Raw genomic sequence first — 21669 nt, 5'->3', positions numbered from 1 at the left:
CCACAATGTTCTATTACCCACCCAATGCTACTGCTATAACCATAATGTCTTCTGGCACATAATAGATAATAAATGTGTTTTAAATTAATGAATGAATAATTGGAAAAAATCAATATAATAAAAAGTACAAAAACATAACTTACCCAGTGGATCCTATGCCTCTATCTTGTTTCTCAGAAGTAATCACAAGTTTGGGGAATACTGCAAAGTCCCTAAAGATTCCCACTGCAAATCAGCACATTAAAAGCTTAAGAAGTGAGAGAACCCAAGATGGCGGCTAGGTAAGACAGGGCAAAAAAACACCTCCGTGAGAAATACTAGATAAAAGCCAGAAAGTGACCCAGAACACCAGTTCCAGCTATGCACCAGCCGGACAAGGTATGCTAAATCCACAGGGACCGTGCATTTGGTGAAACTGGGAGTCTGCATTCTGAAACGAGTGAGTGAGCCAGCTGAAAACTCCAGCGGCCATGCTGCAGTGTGGGGAAACCGTGGGTTGGAGTTTGGAGACGGACTAGTTCTTTTAAAAAAAAAAAACCTGGGACCGACTGTGGATACAACAGTGAGAACTGCGCAGTGAAGCGCGGCAGGAGCGGGCTCTCCCAATGCCTCCATGTCTGGTGTGGAGGATAGCCCTTCCCATACCCACTGCTGATTGTCTCAGGGCCAGGGGGGCAGAGGAAAACCAAAAGGAGAAAGAAACCACACCCCTTGCAACCATCTCCCCTGCGGGCTGAGGATGCTTCCGCTCGGGGCTGGACCCACAGCCCAGAGCCGCACAAGAAACCCAGTTTGACAGGGAGTGTTTCCCGCAGCACTGCACACATGCCACAATATCGGCCGTGGACAGTGGCCTTTAGGGCACCCACAGCTAATTGTCCCGGAGCTGGGAAGGTGGAGCTGTGTGAAGAGGGGGAAATTAACACACCCCATTCAACCATCTTTACAGCAGGCTGGGAACACTCCTGCATGGCCCAGTGGCCCAAGGCTTCCCTGGAGGACTGGTGTGCACTTGTGACGTGGTGCAGCCTTCCCTTGGCAGGGGTCCTGGAAGAGCACGGCTGAGAAAGGGGACCCACTCGGAAATCCCAGGGGTCCTACGCCAGTGCCAGGGACTTGTGGGTCAGTGGCAGAAATAGTCTGTGGCGGGACTGAGGTGAAGGCTTGGACTCTTGCAACAGCCTTAACTCTCTGGGAACACCTAGGAGGTTTGATTATTAAAGCTGCCCTCCCTCCCTAACTGCTCAGACACATGCCCCACATTCAGGGTGGACCACACCAACAACACACCCAAACTTGGTGCACCAATTGAACCCCACAAGAATTAGACCCCCACACACCACAAAGACAAAGTTGGGAAGAACTGACTTGAGGGGAATAGGTGACTTGTGGATGCCATCTGCTGGTTAGTTAGAAAAAGTGTACGCCACCAAACTGTAGATCTGACAAATTAGAGATTGATAATTTATAGACCCTGAAAGAACCCTATCAAGTAAAGCAAATGCCAAGAGGCCAAAAACAACAGAAAATCTTAAAGCATATGATAAAACCAGACAATATGGAGAACCCAAACCCAAACACCCAAATCAAAAGATCAGAAGAAACACAGTACTTGGCACAATTTATCAAAGAACTAAAGTCAAACAACAAGAGCATGGCACAGGATATAAAGGACATGAAGAAGAGCATGGCACAGGATATAAAGGACATAAAGAAGACCCTAGAAGAGCATAAAGAAGAAATTGCAAGAGTAAATAAAAAATAGAAGATATTATGGAAATAAAAGAAACTGTTGACCAAATTAAAAAGACACTGGATACTCATAATACAAGATTAGAGGAAGGTGAACAATGACTCAGTGTCCTCGAGGACCACAGAATGGAAAATGAAAGAACAAAAGAAAGAATGGGGAAAAAATTTTAAAAAAATCGAAATGGATCTCAGGGATATGACAGATAAAATAAAACGTCCAAATTTAAGACTCACTGGTGTCCCAGAAGGGGAAGAGAAGGGTAAAGGTCTAGAAAGAGTATTCAAAGAAATTGTTGGGGAAAACTTCCCAAACCTTCTACACAATATAAATATACAAAGCATAAATGTCTAGGGAACTTCAAATAGAATAAATCCAAATAAACCCACTCCAAGACATTCTGATCAGACTGTCAAATACTGAAGAGAAGGAGCAAGTTCTGAAAGCAGCAAGAGAAAAGCAATTCACCACATACAAAGAAAACAACATAAGACTAAATAGTGACTACTCAGCAGCCACCATGGAGGCAAGAAGGTAGTGGCATGACATATTTAAAATTCTGAGAGAGAAAAATTTCCAACCAAGAATACTTTATCCAGCAAAGCTCTCCTTCAAATTTGAGGGAGAGCTTAAATTTTTCACAGACAAACAAATGCTGAGAGATTTTGCTAATAAAAGACATGCCCTACTTGAGATACTGAAGGGGGCCCTACCACCGGAGAAACAAAGAAAGGAGAGAGAGAGATAGAGAAATTTAACAGACATATATGCAACATTACAACCCAAATCACCAGGACATACATTCTTCTCTAGTGATCATGAATCTTTCTCCAAAATAGACCATATGCTGGGACATAAAACAAGCCTCAATAAATTAAAAAAAAATTGAATTTATTCAAAGCACATTCTCTGACCACAATGGAATACAAATAGAAATCAATAACCTTCAGAGACTTAGAAAATTCACAAACACCTGGAGGGTAAAAATGAGGGGGAGATGAAAACATTCCCAGATAATCAAAAGCCGAGGGACTTTATCACCAGTGGATCAGATCAATCCTATAAGAAATGCTAGAGGGAATTGAGCAGGCTGAAAGGAAGGGGCACTAAACAATTGACTGAAACCACATGAAGAAATAAAGGTTTCCAGTAAAGATCACATGGTAAATATAAATACCAATACTACTGTATTTTTGATTTGTAACTCCACTATTTACTTCCTACAGGATCTAAAATACATAAACTGTACTGATAAAAAAAAAAAGCTTAAGAAGTACCACAGAAAAGATTGTTTACCTTTTTAATAGGAGGGTTCATAACTGTATGTGAAAGCAGAATTTTTTAAAAAACAAAACCTACCAACACTCATATTCTGTGAAATAATACTTTGTTCCAACACCAGCTTTAGAAAGGGCTTCCACTATGTCTTATCTTCTCACAGTACCCAGAGTGTACCATCAGCCTGATGATAAATTTCATCTCCAAATAATTTTTAAATAATGGGATTTAAGAGCTGGAAATGACCTTAGAGCTTTCCTAGACACAGACCCTCATTCTATAGACGAAAGATTAAATAGCCCAAGTCACTTGGTTTACTTGTTGGCAGAAAGAAAACTGAACAAAGGCCTCGTGACAACCAACCAGTCCTTCCATTACTCTACACCAAAGGTTTTCAACTGGGGGTGATTTTTGTCCCCTAGGGAAAATTGGCAACGGCTGGAGACATTTTTGACAGTCAGGTCTACAAAGGGGTAGGGGTTTGTGCTACTGGCATCAAGTATGCAGAGATTAGACAATAATGATGCTGCTAAATATCCTACAATGTGCAGTATAGCTTCCCCAAATAAAGAATTTTCCAGTCCAAAATGTCAGCACTGCTGCTGAGAAACCCTGTTCCACACTAAGGAAAAGGAACTGTGCAGTGTCCTTTCTCATTCTAGTTAGCAACTGTAGCTTTCACTTCTGTTTCCTAATTGCCCATATAGTGCTGTATTTTATTTGAAATGATACTGGCATGTGAAACTGAATTTTTTTCTTTGAAGCCATAAAAATAACTGCTATAGGAAAAGGGCACTGTGAACAAAAAACAATTCCTCTCATCAAGGCCTGATCAAAATGGGTTTAGATATTATGAACAACAACAAAAAAACAACAACAACAAAAAACTGAGACACTTTGTTTTCCCACACAATCTCCTTGGAAGAATTCTTGAATACATTAACATTTTTAAAAGATTGTATTTATTGAGCAAAACCTCAGAATAAGGCCTAGAAAATCACTGGGGATCAAAAGAAATAGGCTAGTCCCAAGAGAATATGCCATCAGTGAGACAGTCTCTCCTAAAGGTGCAATAAACTCCTAATTTAGTCAATTTGCACTATCTGCTTTCCTTGTTTGTTTGCTTATTTGTTTATTTGTTTGTTAAAGCAGAAAACCATGGAAGGATCATAAACTAAGTCCAGGAAAGAACTGGTAAGTGCTGAATCAAGAAAATGCAGCTTAAAAAGCTTTAGGGGTCCTAGTGCACTTGCTGGCTTGTCTCCCACTTCTTCCCACTACAGCATGGAACCAGCCCGTGCTCCCACTGTGGGTCTCTGTCTGTTTTCCAGAGAGAGCAAAGTGGAATAAATAGAATAAATCCAAATAATGGATTTATAAACAGGGGTGTTTATACAAGTCAGTGCCAATCTATTGGGTAGAAATCTGAAGGACTGAGCTGGAGAACTTGTCTCAGGCTCACCCTACCAGAGTTTGTCCTGAGGCCAGAGAAGTAGCTTTCAGACATCTGGGGCACTGTGAGAAACAATTAAGACAAAGTAGCCTGGGACAAAGGACTACCTGCATTAAGTAACACAATACAGCACCCCAAAGGAGTGAAAGTCTATCTCAAAGGAATTAGAGGAGGCATTCAAACTCCTGTAAGCTGTAAACGAGGGAATTCATAAGGCTGCCAGCAAACACAAGCCCAAGAAAGAAAGAAAGCTCCATGACTCCATGCAGGCTCAGATAAGACAGAGAGGACCTTATACTTCACATTTGCCCTGGGATGATCTTCTTAATGTGAAGGCTAAGCTCTGAAAGAAATCACCAGCCAAAGCAGAGTCAATTTGCAAAGACTGTGAAAGGTGCTTTTTCCTTTGGTTTGCTGATTTCAATTAGTTCCTGGTGCTCAAGAAAATCTCTGTCATATCATCACTAACTGGATTCAAACTTAAGGAACAGACAGCAACTAAGAGACTAAATACCAGAGTTAACACTTTAAAATATTAACATGTATAGTGTGCAACAAAAGATTACAAGACAATCAAGAAAACAGGAAATGATGACCTTTCCAAAGGAACAAGATAAAAATCCACAAATCATCAACACAGAGAACAAGAGTTTGGACTTGCAGAGAAAATGATCCTCAATATGTTCAAGAAGATAAAGGAAAACACAGAGAAAGAATTAAAGGATAGGAAGAAAACAATGAGTGAAAAATATGGAGATCTCTTTGATATTCTCAATAGGAACCAAAAGAAATAATGGAGTTGAAAAACACAACTGAAATTAAAATTTCCTAGATGAAATGAAATGAAAATTCCAAGAACATATTGGAGCTGGCAGAAAAAATAAACAGTGATCTTGAAGACAAGACTACTGTATTGATTCAGACTGAGAAGCAGAAGAAAAAAAGAATAAAAAAAAGCTAACAGAGCCAAGAAATCTGCGGGTCACCATCAAGCATACCAATATATGCATTATGGGAGTCCCAGACGGAGAAGAAAGAAACAAAGAGGCAGAAGTAATATTCAAGAAATAATGAGAGAAAACTTCTCAAACTTAATGAAAGACATGAATAGGTAAATTCTGAGGCCCAATGTTACCCAAACAGGAAGGATAAACTAAATAAGAACCACATGCAGACATAGCAATCAAACTGTCCTGTGTCAAGGACAAGAACAGAGTTCTGAAGGCTGCAAGGGAATCCCAACAAGATCAAGTTCCAAATTCTCATCAGAAACCATGGAGGCAAGAAGACAGTGGTATGAAATATTTAAAGTGCTGGAAGAAAACAATTGCCAACCAAGATTTTATATCTGGTGAGCTTTTCTTTCAAAAATGAGAGAGAAATTAAGACGTCCCCAAATAAAAGCTGAGGGAGTTTGTCACCACCAGACCAGTGCTACAAGCAATGTTAATGGGAGTTCTTCATATTGAAAAGAAAGGTCTCTAGACAGTAGTTCAAAGAAGCATGAAAAAGTAAAGATCTCTGGTAAAGATAACCATAAGGATAATTATAAATGCCAGTATTAATGTGTTGTAATTTTTTTGTATGTAACTCCACTTTTAACTTCTTACAGTTTCTAAAATGCAAAGGCATAAAAAGTATTGATAAGTTTTGGACATACAATGTATAAAAATATCATTTGTAACAGTACAACAAAAAAGGTGGTGGGACAGAGGGGTATGGGAGCAGTGTTTGTATATGCTATTGAAGTTAGGTTGGTATCAAATTGAATATGTTTATTATAGACTTAGGATGTTAAATTTTAACCTTATAGTAATCACAAAGAAATTACATGAAAAACATATTTTTAGAAAGAAATGAGACGAGACTCAAAATGCTACAATACAAAAATGAAATAAATATCAAAGAAGGCATTAATAGAAGAATTGAAGGTAAAAATAAACAACACGTAAGACTTACAAAGACTAAATAGCAAAATGGTAGAAAAAAGTGCTGCATCATCTGTACTTACTTTAAATATAAATGGGTTTAAACTTGTCAGTCAAAAGGTAGAGATTGGTAGAATGGATAAAAAGCATGAGCAACTATGTTGTTCACAAGAAATTTACCTTAAATTCAAAGACACAAGTAGGTTGAAAGTGAAAGGATGGAAAAAATATACCATTCAACTAGTAATTAAAAGAGATCTGGAATAGATACACTAATATCAGATAAAATAAAATAGACTTTAAGTTAACAACTGTTATATGGAATAAAGAAGATCAATATATACAGATAAAAGGGTCAATTCAACAAGAAGATGTAACAATTATAAATATATATATATGTATCTAATGGCAGAGCCCCATAATATTTGAAGCAAATCTTAACAGATTTGAAGGGAAAAACAGACAGTTCTACATTAATAGTAGGAGATTTCAATATACCACTTTCAACAATGGATAGAACATCTAGGCAGAAGATCAAAAATAATAAAAAAAATACTTAAACAATACTCTAAGCCAGGGAGACCTAATATATATATATATAAAACACTTTATATATATTTATATATAAAACACTTCTATGTATAGAACACTTCACCTATCAGCAGCAGAATACACATTCTTGTCTAGTGCATATGGATGAGTATCCAAGTAGACCATATGTCAGGGCACAAATCAAGTCTCAATAAATTAAAAAACATTGAAATCATGCAATGTATCTTCTCTAACAACAATGGAATTAAGTTAGAGATCAACAGCAGAGAAAGAACTAGAAAATTCACAGATATGTGTAAATTGAACAACACATTCTAAAACAACCAATGGGTCAAAGAAGAAATCACAAGAGAAATTAGGAAATAGTTTAAGGCAAATGAAAATGAAAACACAACATACCAAAACTTATGGGATGCAGCAAAAGTAGTGCTGTGAGGGAAATTTATAGCTCTAAATGCTTACATTGAAAAGGAAGATCTCAAATCAGATGCCTAACCTCACAACTGGAATATCTAGAAAAAAGAAGGGTAAAACTATACCTAAATCAAGCAGAAGGAAAAAATGACAGAGGAGAGTGGAAATAAATGAAATAGAGGAAAATTACAGCAACAGGAAGAATCAAGAAAACAAAAGTTGTTTCTTTGAAAACATCAATGAGATCAACAGACCTTTAGACAGACTGACAAAGGAAAGAGGGAGACACAAACAACTAAAATCAGAAATGAAAGAGGGGCCATTATTACTGAACCTACAGAAATAAAAAGGATTATTAGAAGGTATTAGAACAACTGTATGCCAACAAATTATATAACCTAGATGAAATGGACAAATTCCTAGAAACAAACTACCAACACTGACTCAAGGAGAAGCAGAAGATCTCAACAAACCAAAACTAGTAAAGAGATTGAATCAGTAATCAAAATCTCCTACAAATAAAACCCTAGGACCAGATGGCTTCACAGGTGAATTTTACCAAACATCCAAGAAAAGTTAACGCCAATCCTGCTCAAACTCTTAAAAAAAAAAAAAAAAAAAAAAAAGGAAGAGGTAGGAACTTACCCTAACTCATTCAATGAGGCCAACATCATACTAATACCAAAGCCAGATAAAGATATCACAAGGAAATAAAATTATAGATCAATATCGCTCATGAATATGGATGCAAAAAATCCTCAACAAAATACTAGCAAACCAAGTCCAGCAGCACATTAGAATAATTATACACCATGATCGAGTGGGAGTCATTCCAAGTATGTAAGCATGGTTCAATATAAGAAAATCAATTAATGTAATACACCACATTAACAGAACAAAGGGGAAAAAGCGCATCACAATTGAAGCAGAGAAGGCATTTGACAAACTCAGCATCTCTTCTTTATGAAAACACTTAGAAAACGAAGGAGAGAAGGAAACTTTCTCTACTTGATAAAGGTTATACATGAAAAATGCACCACTAACATCACACTCAGTGGTGAAAGACTGAATGCTTTTTCACTGAGATCAGGAAAAGACAAGGATGCTTACCATCAACACTGTTATTCAACATTGTACTAGAAGTTCTAGCCAGAGAAATTAGGCAAGATAAAGAAACAAAAGGTATCCAAATTGGAAAGTAAGAAGTGAAAATTTCCCAATTTGTAGACAACATGGTACTATATAAAGAAAATACTATAAGCCCCACAACAAAGCTACCAGAACTAATAAATTAATTAAGCAAAGTGGCAGGGTAAAGATCAACACCCCCAAACCAGCAATTGGAAGAAGAAATCAAGAAAAAAATTCCATTTACAGTAGCAACTAAAAGAATCTAATATCTATGAATAAATCTAACCAAGGATGTAAAGGACTTGTACACAAAAAAACTACAAAACATCCATAAAATTAAAAAAAAAAAAAAAAAAAAAACTAAATAAGTGGAAGGACATTCCATGTTATGGATTGGAAGACCAAATATTGTTAAGAGATCAATTATACCTAAAGCTATTTACAGATTCAACAAAATCCCAATCAAAATTCCATCAGCCTTCTTTATAAAAATGGAATAGTCAATCATTAAATTTATATGAAAGGGGAAGGGGCCCCAGATAGCCAAAGCCTTCTTGAAAAAGAAGAACTAAGTTGGAGGACTCACACTTCCTGATCTTAAAACTTATTACAAAGCCAGAGGAATCAAAAGAGCATGGTAGTGGTATAAGGACAGACATATAGACCAATGGAATCAAATTTAGATTCAGAAATAACACCTCAAATCCATGGCCAACTGATTTGCAACAAAGATGCCAAGTTCATTCAATTTGGAAAGAATAGCATCTTCACAAATGGTGCTGGGAAAACTATGTGCCCATACGCAAAGGAGTGAAGGTGAACCCCCTACCTCACACCACATACAGAAATCTACTCAAAATGGATCAAAGACCTAAATACAAGAACCAGAATTATAAAACTCCTAGAAGAAAACATAGGGAAGCAACTTCAGGATCATGTGTTAAGAAATGGTTTCTTAGACTTTATACCCAAAGCATGAGCAACAAAAGAAAATATAGATAAATGGACCCTCATCAAATTAAAAAAAAAACCTTTTGAGTATCAAAGGACTTTATCATCAAAGTAAAAAGAAAACTTACAGGATGAGAGAAAATATTTGGAAAATACATATCCAATAAGGGTTTAATATCCAGACTATATAAAGAAATCCTACAACTTAAAAACAAAAAGACAAAAACCTAGTTAAAAAATGGGTAAAAGACTTGAAAATATACAAATGGCCAGAAAGCACATGAAAACATCTTCAACATCATTAGCCATCAGTGAAATGCAAATCCAAACCACAAGGAGCTACCATTTTACACCCACTAGAATGGCTGCTATTAAAAAAACACACACACACAATGGAAAATTACAAGTGTTAAAGAGGATGTGGAGAAACATTAACATTCGTTCACTGTTGGTGCGACTATCAAACAGTGCAGCTGCTGCAGAAGACAGTTTCGCCATGCCTGGGAAAGTTAAGTATAGAATTACCATGTGACCTGACAATATCATTTCTAGGTATATACCCAAAAGAATTGAGAGCAGGGACTCAAACAGATACATGCACACCCATGTTCATAGTGGCATTATTCACAATTCCTAAAGATGGAAGCATCCCAAGTGTCCAACAACTGATGAGTGGATAGACAAAATGTATCCACACATCAGTGAAATACTATTCAGCTAAAAAAAGGATTGAAGTTCTGATACATGCAACAACATGGATGAACATGCATCATTTTGAATGAAATAAGCCAAACACAAAAAGACAAATATTGTAGGTGTTAGGTTCAGGCCCTGGGCCCTTACCTCACCCCTGCCCTTAGAAATTTTGCCATAGAGCCGCTACCCCTCACCCCACCCTAGGAACCCTGCAGATCTGCAATAAGCCACTACCCCTGTCCTAGGAACCCTGCAGGTCTGCAATAAGCCACCGCTCCCACCCTTAGGAATCCTGAACGTTAAACTTGAAACTTTCTCGCTTCCAAGCCCCCACTTTCAAACTGGCCAATGGATACTTGCCAGCTACCCCCTTTCCTCAAAGTGGCCACTGAGAAACTGCATACCTAGACCTACCAGCCTCCCCTTTCGTGGACAAAGAACTTCCCGCCAACCATTCTTTATAAGCCCTACTGTTCCCTTGGATCTGGGCTGTCGCCATTTTCTTAGGCTTCAGGCTGCCTGCGCACGGCTGGACAATAAAACTCCTTTTGATAGAGTTTTCGTCTCTTCTCTTCTCGACTGAAAAACCTTAACAGTATGATCTCACTGATACAAAATAATTAGAATAAGCAAACTCATGGAGTCAGAAAAGAGAATATATGTTTCCAGGGGCTGAGGCGAGGATAGGGGGAGTTAATATTTAAATAGTATAGAATTTCTACTTGGGGTGATGAAAAGGTTTTGGTAATGGATGGTGATGATGGTAGCACAACATTATGAACATAATTAACAGCACTGAATTATATATGTGAATGCGGTTAAAAGGTGAAAGTTTAGGTTGTAAGTTAAAACTTTTTAAAAACGGACTGTAAAACACAATGAACTCTAATGTAAACTGGATTATAGTCAATAGTGCAATTATAAAAATGTTCTTGTATCAATTGTTACAAATGTATCACACTAATGCATGGTGTTATTAATAAGGGGAGTATATGGGAACTCTGTGTTTTCTGCAGGATTTTTCTGTAAATCTACAACTTCTTTAATAAAAAAATGTAAAAAGAAAAAACGATTATACTGAGTGAAAGATTCTGACACAAAAGACCACATATGATTCTATTTATATGAAATTCTAGGAAACACAAAACTATAATTGTAGAATGCAGATCAGATATTGCAAGGGGCCAAGGGGTAGAAGAGATTGAAGGCAAAGGGTACAAGAGGACTTTCAAGGATGATAAAAATGTTCTATATTATGTTTATGGTGGTGTTTACATTTTTTAAAAGTCATGGAATTGTACACTTAAAATTTGTAAAATTTTTCTAATAAATACTACCTTAATAATGATGATTTAATTTTTAAAAAAATTACTCAGTGTTGCCCAGCCAGAAGGTGTCAGTGGCCTTCAGGCAGCTGTCAGAGCCAGCACTTCCTTCAGTCCTCTGTCTGCTGTGGCCCCCAGAACGTGAGAGCTGGAAGATATGCCTATTAAAAATTCTTTCACTTAAGATTAATCCAATCTTAGCAGTCTATTCTTTGTTCTTAGTTCTCAAAAGGTCAATAACCATAACTTCTAAGTTCTGTTTACAGGAATAAGATGATAGAATAGCATCAAGAATACCCTGTGGCCAAGTGAATCAGTAACTTCCTCCACAAAAGACAAAAGTTTGACATTCCTGAGGGTCAGCTAAAGAGAAGTCTTAAAGACCCTGCATGTAGGAGTTTGCACATCAATATCTAATCTAATCACTGAAGCTGAAACAAGACATGCCTGAGACAACACAGGATTGAGAAATTGCTTGTGCCCTCCTCACAAAGACCCAACATCATTGCTGACCAGACAAGAATGAATCATGTGGACATTACTTAGTTTTTGACCCCAACCACCTTCTTTTACCTATAAAAACCCTAACTCACATCCCTACCTCAAACTGGTTTTAGGAAGATACCTCCAGTCCCTTGTTAGTGCACTTGCAATAAATCACCTTCACACTGAGAGACATGTTTCTTCTTTGTGGTGTTGGATCAGGTGGGCCCTTCTATTGGAAAAAGCCATGCTTGCGGTATCAAACTCTGCATTAATGGTTCAGCCTCAGACCCTGACATCTGACTCTGCCTGGGTTGTTTCAGACTAAGGATCCCCAAAATATCTCACGCTTCCCTGCCACCCACCTTTAGGTGACCAGAACCAGTCTGCTCACCCAGACAGCTGATAATCCATAATACTAAACCCTCATACCCAGGACTAGCAAACTTAAAATGGCAAAAATTTATGCTGGAACCACTAGCTGAGGAAAATACACTTTATACATTAATGAGTGTCTATTCAATATCTGAAATAGACTTTTGTCATTTCTGTTATCAGTTTCCTATAGGGGCAAAGGGGCTGGGTTCTTGTTTACACAGCATTTGAAACTACAGTTTCTCTATAGCTATCTGACTTCCAGTGTTCCTACTGAGAACTTGCTTTTCCATTATTCCTGTGCCACAACCCCAGGGTTGATATATGTTCTGGGTCTAGAAGCGGGTGATTTGGAAAGAGAGAAGAGGGTCCTAAAATCAAAACATATCTTTACTGTGACACAGCTCTCAAGTTAGGGAGAAGTCCTCAGATATGTGCAGAGGGTTTCGTTTTGGGGAGACAACTACATTACTATTCACTTTTTCCTTATCCACCAATGTCCTCAAGAAAATAAAATCTTGAATAACTTTATTTTTAAGTTCTATTTTCAGAATTTCAATAACTACTAATAAAGGAGATTTCTACCTCAAACCTTATAAAACCTGTTGTCTGCACATTTCATGTCAAATGAGGTAAACTTACATTCAGTGAGTGACTGTGATGTGCCAAATGCTGAATTAGAGTATTTCATGTGCATTATCTAATCTAGCTCTCACAATAATTCTGTTAGTTACATATATCATTCCTTTCTTTGCATATACAGTCACTAAGACTCAAGGAGTAAGTTACTTGCCCAAGTTATTTAACATTCAGCTAGTAAGTTATCGAGTTTGGAATTGCCTCTAGGTCTATTTGATCTTCACACTTTGCTAAGCAAGAAAAAAGAAATAGTTCTTTGGAAACTGCACATCAACTGTGGTTTCAAGCGTGATTTAATAGTCATGAAGTCCTGTTTCAAGTCCCTTCTCAGCCACTTACTAGCTGTATGGACCTTGGGCAAGTGACTTTCCATCTAAGTTAGTTTCCTCATCTGTAAAAATGAACAAGATAGATCCTACTTTACTGAGTTTTGAAAGGATTAATGAGATAATTTATATAATAAGCAAAACTGTTTGCCATTAGCATTATCTCAAATGCCAAGCTGGTTCCAAATGGAATAAATACAATACATATATGCAGAAACAGATTTCAAAGTATTCAGAGGTTGGATTTTTACACCATGGATCTCATTCTATCCATTAGTCCCGCTCTTCTTCAGCCAATTTACTAAGCTTTGATAGGAAAAAAATATATAAAGCTTCTGGCTATAGTGGCTCTATGAGGACCACCTCTGCAAACTCATGTTCTCTCTTTCCCAAACTATCTCTGAAAATGAACCTTGACCCAAACAGCCTCTTCCCAGACAGCCCACCCCCCTCCTTCACCCACCTGCTCTGGATACTTGCTCCCAATGATCTCTGCTACAGTGTTGAAGGAATCAGCCTCTGGATAGTTCTTTGCCCCCATCTTCAACTGAATGACAATTCTGGTCCCACGAGAAGCCATTCTTGACATCATTTCTGCATCTTCAACTGTAATACAGGCCGTTGGGACCCTGGGCACACCAACCTGATATTCCTGAATACCTGTGTGAGGACTTGAGAAGAGAAGTCACCAGGTTACTTTGAAAGTGGAAATGTACCAAAAGTAGTTTTAAAAAGAAAGCCCCTGTGAATTGACATTTGACTTTCACTGATTTTTGTTTACATATGAGTGGAGAAGGTGTCCAGTATTGGTTTACTTGCTTTTGATTCGAATGCAATTTTTCTTTTTGGTAAAAATAATTCAGAAACTTTAATTTAATAATAATCTCACTGAAAATATTCCATGGAATTTATTTTGATAATTTAGATAATCCTTTATAGTTGCAAAATGCCTCAAACTCTGAAAGACACCAACAGTGTCTCACCACCAAGAAGTGAAGACCTCTGGAAGAGGAGATAAAGGAGGTCTGAGGTCCGTCTAGCCTACAGACTTGAAGGCCCACACATCTGGGGGAAACTTGTCCAGTTACACCCAGCTCTAGGGCCACCAACTGGCACTGGGCCTACTCTCTTTCCGCCCAAACACAGAGTCCCGAGCAACAGCCCTGCACTGGAGGCAGAACACTGTGCAGGAAAACTGTAGAAAATGGGGAAATGTTTGCATTCCCATGAAGAAACGAGCTTAAAAAAAACTTAGGCCCATGTTTATACTGCCACAAGAAAAAGAAAACTGTTAGAATTCTGGCACTAGAAGAGAAAATAAAATTTTTCCTGCTAATTTCCAAATGTTTCTTATGTTACTAGAAACATTTGGAATTCAAATTTATATTAATATATTGTCGATTCAACTTCTGTATTTGCTAATCCAGTTCATCAAAGTAAGTTTTAAAACTTCTCTTTCATACTGCCGTTTTTCATCCTTGAGGTATATTTCTAAATTCTCTCAGACCACGATTCCATGAGGACCAAGCTGACATGGCTTCTGAGTACACATCACATCCTATTGGTCTATTCCTACCCTTGATGGAAGCACCAGCTCAAAGTCTCCCTTTTAAAATTAATTTTTCTTTTGTTTCAGGTTGTCTCATATTTACAGCACAGCCTTTCTCTTCCTTTCAGCTATAATACATTTCCCTCCTTCTACAGATGATAGCTTGATACTTCTCTGCTTCAGAAGTGACTCTAACCTCCAAATGCACAAATACAGTGATCCAGTCCTATATATCACTGATGTCACTGTATTTTTGTGACCACATTTCAGGTGATGATTTATTTACTTAGAGAAATTGCATAGCAAAATAGTTAAGAATATGAGCTCTGGAGTAAGACTGGGATCAAATCCAGGCTCTGCACATATTGCTAATTGTCCTTGGACAAGATACTCATGTGTCTTCATCTATAAATAGAGGGGATAATAATAATAATAATACTTATTTCACAGAGTTATTTTGAAGATTCAATTAATTTATATAAGTAAAGCATTTATCCTGGCACATGTCCAAGAAATGCTAAATATTTATTTTTTAACTTGTCTATTATATTATCCTTGCAGAGAGATATTGTCTTATCGCAAATCTTTAGTAACATCTGAGTACACTTGTTAGGATTTCTTAAATGTGACTGAAAATTTCATTCTTCAACAACAGAGAAACAGATGATTTATAAACCCAGAACTTGGGCCCTGAATCTGAATCTCTGTTCTGAAATACAACTAATCCACTATAACTTCTGGTTCAAGGCAGGCTCTGAAGTCACATAACCTAGGTCAAATCCTGGCTCTCTACCTGCATAACAGTCTCTGCCTGCATAACACCAAGTAACTTAGATTGCCTTTCTGTAGTCAGTTACCTCATTTATAACATGGAGAGTGTTATTAGTATTGACCTCATTTCTATGAGGAATAAAATTATGATAGTATGTGTAAAGGAGTGAAGACAGTTCTGGTGCATAATAACTATCCAGTAAATATTAGCTATTATTATTATTTCTTCAGTCCTAATTTTTCTCACCAACTTGGTAGAGTGATTAATAACCAAAAAGAACTTTAAATGTATAGGAAGACATTCTAAATATTTGCTATTCATAGTACCTTTTACATGATGTCTGGTACTCAACATACTCCTTGTTCTCAGGCTCTCTTACTCAAGAGGGGGTCAGCATAACAGCATGGCCTTAATAAAGCTCCTTTAAATAATGTTTCTAGACTACTATGTACTAGTAAGTTGCAGGTAAGAGCCATGCACCACAGCTCCACTGAGGAAAATGGCACTAGAGGCAACTTGCATATGTGGTTCTGAATTCAAGATATAAAATCCTTTCAATTTATTTCTTCACTTAAGCACGTCCTCTAGTGTCAGGTCAGCAATCATTACTTAATAGAAGGAGGCTGTTCTGGTTTGCTAATGCTGCTGTTACACAAAATATCCGAAATGGATTGGCTTTTATAAAGGGGGTTTATTTGGTTACAAAGTTTACAGTCCTAAGGCTGTAAAAGTGTCCAAACAAGGCTTAAACTTTAGTATACCTTCACTGGACAAAGGCCATTGGTGTCCAGAAAACCTCTGTTAGCTGGGAAGACAAGTGGCTGGTGTCTGTTTGCTCCAAGGTTGCGTTTCAAAATGGCATTCTCCAGAATGTATAAGCTTTCAAAGGCCTTCTTCAAAATGTTTCTCTAAGCTGCAGCACTGAGTTCCTTCTGTCTGTCAGCTCTTTTATATGGCTCCAGTGATTTAATTAAGACCCATGCTGAATGGGCACAGCCACACCTCCGTGGAAATAATCTAATCAAAGGCATTACCCACAGTTGGGTGGGTCACATCTCCATGGAAATAACCTAATCCAAAGATTCCAACCTAATCAATACTAATACCTAATGCATCTGGCCCTACAAGATTGCATTAAAGAACATGGCGTTTTGGGGAACGTAGTACATCCAAACCAACACAGAGGCAAAATGAGGACCTAACAGTTTTATTTAGAGTTTTATTCACTGTCACTGTAGTAGAAGTCAGTTGTCCTAAAGGGGATGATCAGCACAAACACCACTTCCCACACCATTTAGAAGTTCCTGGCTGCCATTTAACCTTAGCAAAGGGTAATTTTCAAGGGAGGACCTTCAAAATAAAAAATATGAAAATTTAAAGATTAATACAGTTCTTTACAAACTCTTCCAAAAAATACAAAGGAGGGAACACTTCTTAACTCATTCTACAAGGCTGGTATTTGTGATATGAATACCAGATAAAGATATAAGAAAACAAAACTACAGACCATGATAAAAACACTCAACAAACCAGGAATGGAGAGAAACTCCTTCAAACTGATACAGGGCCTCTATAAAAAACCCCACAGCTAACATCACACTTAATGATGAAAGACTAAATGCTTTCCCCTTGATCAGGAACAGACAAGGATGTATGCTCTTCCCATTTAGGCTAGGAAATTACACAAGAAAAAGAAATAAAAGGCATCTAGATTGGAAAGGAAGAAGTAAAACTATCTTTTCTCTCAGATGACGTGAGTTTTTATATAGAAAATAATAATGAATCCAAAAAACTATTAGAACTAGTAAGTTCAGCAAGGTTGCAGGATGCAAGATACATATAAAAATCAAATGTATTTCCATATAGTAGCAATGAAAAATTCAAAAATGAAATTAAGAAAACAATTTTATTTATAATAATAACAAAAAAGAATAAAATACTAGTAATATATTTAATAAACGAAGTGTGAGACTTGAACACTGGCAATTAAAAAGATCTAAATAAATAAAAAGGCATTTCATGTTCATGAATTGGAAGACAATATTGTTAAGATAGCAACAGTACCCAAATTGATCTACAGATTCAACACAATGACTACCAAAATTTCAGCCACTCTTTCTGAAGAAATTCACAAGCTGATACTAAAATTCATAGGGAAAAGTTAAAATGATGTTTATTTTATGTATATTTTACGACACCTAAAACTGAATAAATTATTTTTAAAAATTCATATGGGAAAGCAAGGGATCCCAAAATAACACTATCTTGGAAAGTAGAAAAAAGTTGGAAGATTCATACTTCCTGATTTCAAAACTTACTACAAAGGTACAGTAATAAAGATAGTGTGGTACTGGCATAAGGATAGACATCTAAATCAATAGACTAGAATTGAGAGTCTAGAAATAAACCATTACAGGTATGGTACATCAATTTCTGACAAGGGTGCCAAGACAAATTAATAGAGATAGAATAATATTTTCAACAAATGATGCTGGGACTACTGGATATCCACATGCAAAAAAAAAAAAAAAAAGAAGTGCACCCTGTTTCAGTTTGCTGAAGCTGCCGAAATGCAATATACCCAGAAATGGATTGGCCTTTTCAATGGGATTTATTAGATTGCAAGTTTATAGTTGTAAGGCTGTGAAAATGTCCAAATTAAGGTATCAACATAAGGATACTTTCACTAAAGATAGGCTGATGGCATCTGGAACACCTCTGTCAGCTGGGAAGGCACCTGGCTGGCGTCTGCTGGTCCTTTGCTCCCAGATTGCATTGTTTTCAGCTTCTGATTCCAGTGGCTTTCTTTTAAGTGCCTGTGGGTTTTCACATAGCTTCTCTAGGGCAAACCCTGGGCTTCATCTCTTAGCTTAGCATCTTCAAACATCTTTCTGTCTGCTATTCCAAGCATCTGGGTCTGTGTTGGCATTGGCACTGAGCGCTCTCTCTCTCCCTGACCTCTTTTAAGGACTCCAGTAAATGAATTAATCCCACCTTTAGTGGGCAGGGTCACATCTCCATGGAAATAATCTAATCAAAAAGTCCCACCCACAATTGGGTGGGTCATATCTCCATGGAAACAGCCTAATCAAAAGATCCTACCCACAATAGGTGTGCCCCAACAAGAGTGTATTAAAAGAACATAGTCTTTTATGGGGTACCTAACAGATTCAAACCAGCATAGACTCTTATATAAAACCATATATAAAAATTAGCTCAGAAAGAATAATAGACCTAAATGTAAGAGCTAAAACTATAAAACACTTAGAAGAAAATATAGGAGTAAATATTCATGAACTTGGGTAAGAAAATTGGTTTTTAGATGCAATACCAAAATCACAAACAAAAAAGAATAAATAGATGAATTGAACTTCATCAAAATTTAAAACTTTTGGGCTTCAAAGGAATCCAACAAGAAAGTAAAAAGACAATTCATAGAATGGAAGAAAATTTTTTCAAATAATATATTGGTGAGGAACTTCTATCTAGAATATATAAAGAGCTCTTACAACTCAATTTTAAAAATACAAAAGAACCCAATTAAAAATGAGCAAGAGAACTGAGTAGACATTTCTCCAAATGACCCATACGAACATGTAAAGGTACTCAACATCATAGCCATCAGGGACCTGTAAATCAAAACCACAATGAGGTACCACTTCACACCCACTAGGATGGCTATGATCAAAAAGAAACACAGTAACAATATCAGTGAGGATGGGGAGAAATAGGAACACTCATACATTGCTGATATGAAAGTAAAATGGTGCAGTCCCTTTGGAAAACAGCTTGATAGTTGTTCAAAAATATGAAACATAGAGTTACCATATGACCCTGCAATTACACTCCAAGAGAAATAAAAGCATATGTCCACTCAAAAACTTGCACATGGATGTTCATAATAGCTAAAAAGTGGAAACAATCTTCATGTCCATCAACCAATGAATGAATAAACAAAATGTAGTTTATATCCATCCAGTAGACTATTATACAGAATAAAGAGAAAGGAAGTACTGATACATGATGAGACATGGACAAATCTCAAAAATATTATGCTAAATGAGAAGCTAGACACAAAAGATCACATGTTGTATGACTACATTTATAAGAAATACTCAAAATAGGTAAATCCATAGAGATAGAAGGCAGACTAGTGGTTGTGAGAGAATGTGGGGAGAAGGGAATGAGTAGTGACTGCTTAAAGGGTAAGGGGTTTCCTTTTTGGGAGGATGAAAGTGTTCTAAAATTAGATAGTCATCCTGGCTGCACAACTCTGTGAATATACTAAAAACCACTAAATTGTGCACATTTAAGGGTATGTGAATTATATCTCAAAACCAGTTCTATTATAAAAATTCAAATCAAGAATAATAAGGTTCCTGTTTTCTCTTTGAAAATCTTTCTCATTAAAAACCCATGTTTTCTGACTTCCAGGGGTGTGGATCTCCCTGGCAATGTGGGACATGACTCTCAGGGACAAGCCTTGCCCTGGCATCTTGGGATTGACAATGCCTTCTTGATCACAAGGGGGAAAAGAAATGAAACAAAATAAAGTTTCAGTGGTTAAGAGATTTCAAATAGAGTCAAGAGGTCATTCTGGAGTTTATTTTCACACATTCTACAGATATTCCTTTTTAGCTTCTAGGGTATTAGAATAGCTAGAAGGAAATACCTGAAACTGTTGAACTGTAATCCAGTAGACTGGATTCTTGATGATGATATATAACTACATAGCTTTTATTGTGTGACCATGTGATGGTGAAAACCTTGTGACTGACACTCCCTTTATGCAGTGTATGGGCAAATGAGTAACAAAATAAAGACAAATAAATAAATAAATAATGGGGGGGAATAAGGGGTATGGGATGTTTTGGGTGTTCTTTTATATTTTTATTTTTTCTTGGAGCAAGGAAAACATTATAAAGTTGATTGTGGAGATGGATGCACAACTATATGATGATACTGTGAGCAATCAATTGCGTACTTTGGGTAGATTATTTGGCATGTGACTGTATCTCAATAAAACTGCATTAAAAGAAATAAACAGTAAGCACCTGGTGGAGGGGGGCTCATGTTTCCATGGACCTAGTTTATGAAATCTATACAAACAAAGCCTGTGATCTCTGTGCTTGCAAGAGACTATACCTTAAATAGAAAAGGAACATGGAAAAAATGTAAGTCTCAGATCACTTTTTCAAACTTTATTAAATGTTCTGTGCATTTTGCATAAAGTGACATAATTTGATGTCAGCTGAATATTTTCCTTTTATCTATATAAAATAAGTGCAATATTTAAATAAATAAGTTTGAGATTTCCCTCCAGATGAACAAACATCAATCAAACTTCCTCAATGCTAGTCATTTCTGACTAGTTCTTTATAAAAGATACCAGGCTCTTTATGTTAATAAGTATTTCAAAATTTGCAAACCTCAAATTGACCCTTGAAAGTGGGTATGAGCTCCTATGATAAATATCCAACAAGAGGACAATTATGTATATCCTTACTTAGGAATATTTAGGTTTTCATATGGGGCATATAATACATTGACTAAAATAAAATGAAGCCTTGCAATGTCCCTAAAGAAAGGGTCTGGAGGTGGGAAGCACTATGAGCCTTGAGAGCTTCTAAAGCTACAGTCTTTTGTTTCTATAGGGGTTTCCTTTTTAATTTCTTTATTAGCAAGGTTAAAAGAACACTTATTCTGATTATAAAGGTTTTTTGGTCTAAAAACAGTTTGAAAAATTGAAAAAATTACAATTGATTTTATTAAATATGTTTTTAGATCTAGCACCTTAAGAGTAAATTCATCTCAGACCTTGCTACTGTTATTAACAAGAGTAAATTCATCTCATACTTTTATGCTCTCATTAACAACACAAAAGAAAAAAGATTCATATATATCTTAATTGCATAAAGGAAAACAATCAAATATTTTCAATTCCCCAGGTAACAGATCTCCTCAAGAGAAAGGAGATAGGACTAAAATTCATTCCAAATTTCTACAATTCAGTTGAGATGAGAGAAGAGAGGTAGGAAAAGTCAAAT

The 21669-nt window shown here is 36.8% G+C and overlaps 1 protein-coding gene across 2 annotated transcripts in view; it reads right to left on the bottom strand.

The window, feature by feature from the left end:
• Window positions 1-21669, bottom strand: part of CPQ (carboxypeptidase Q) — a 533282-nt gene that overhangs the window by 278116 nt on the left and 233497 nt on the right. For both annotated transcript variants that reach the window (XM_037802736.1, XM_037802738.1), the window contains exon 4: window positions 13765-13972. In XM_037802736.1, coding sequence (XP_037658664.1) covers window positions 13765-13972 — 208 coding nt within the window. The remainder of the gene's footprint in view (window positions 1-13764; window positions 13973-21669) is intronic.

Source organism: Choloepus didactylus, chromosome 14 (genome assembly GCF_015220235.1).
Source record: "Choloepus didactylus isolate mChoDid1 chromosome 14, mChoDid1.pri, whole genome shotgun sequence".
Lineage (NCBI taxonomy): Eukaryota > Metazoa > Chordata > Mammalia > Pilosa > Megalonychidae > Choloepus > Choloepus didactylus.
This window is presented reverse-complemented; position numbering and strand designations above follow the sequence as displayed.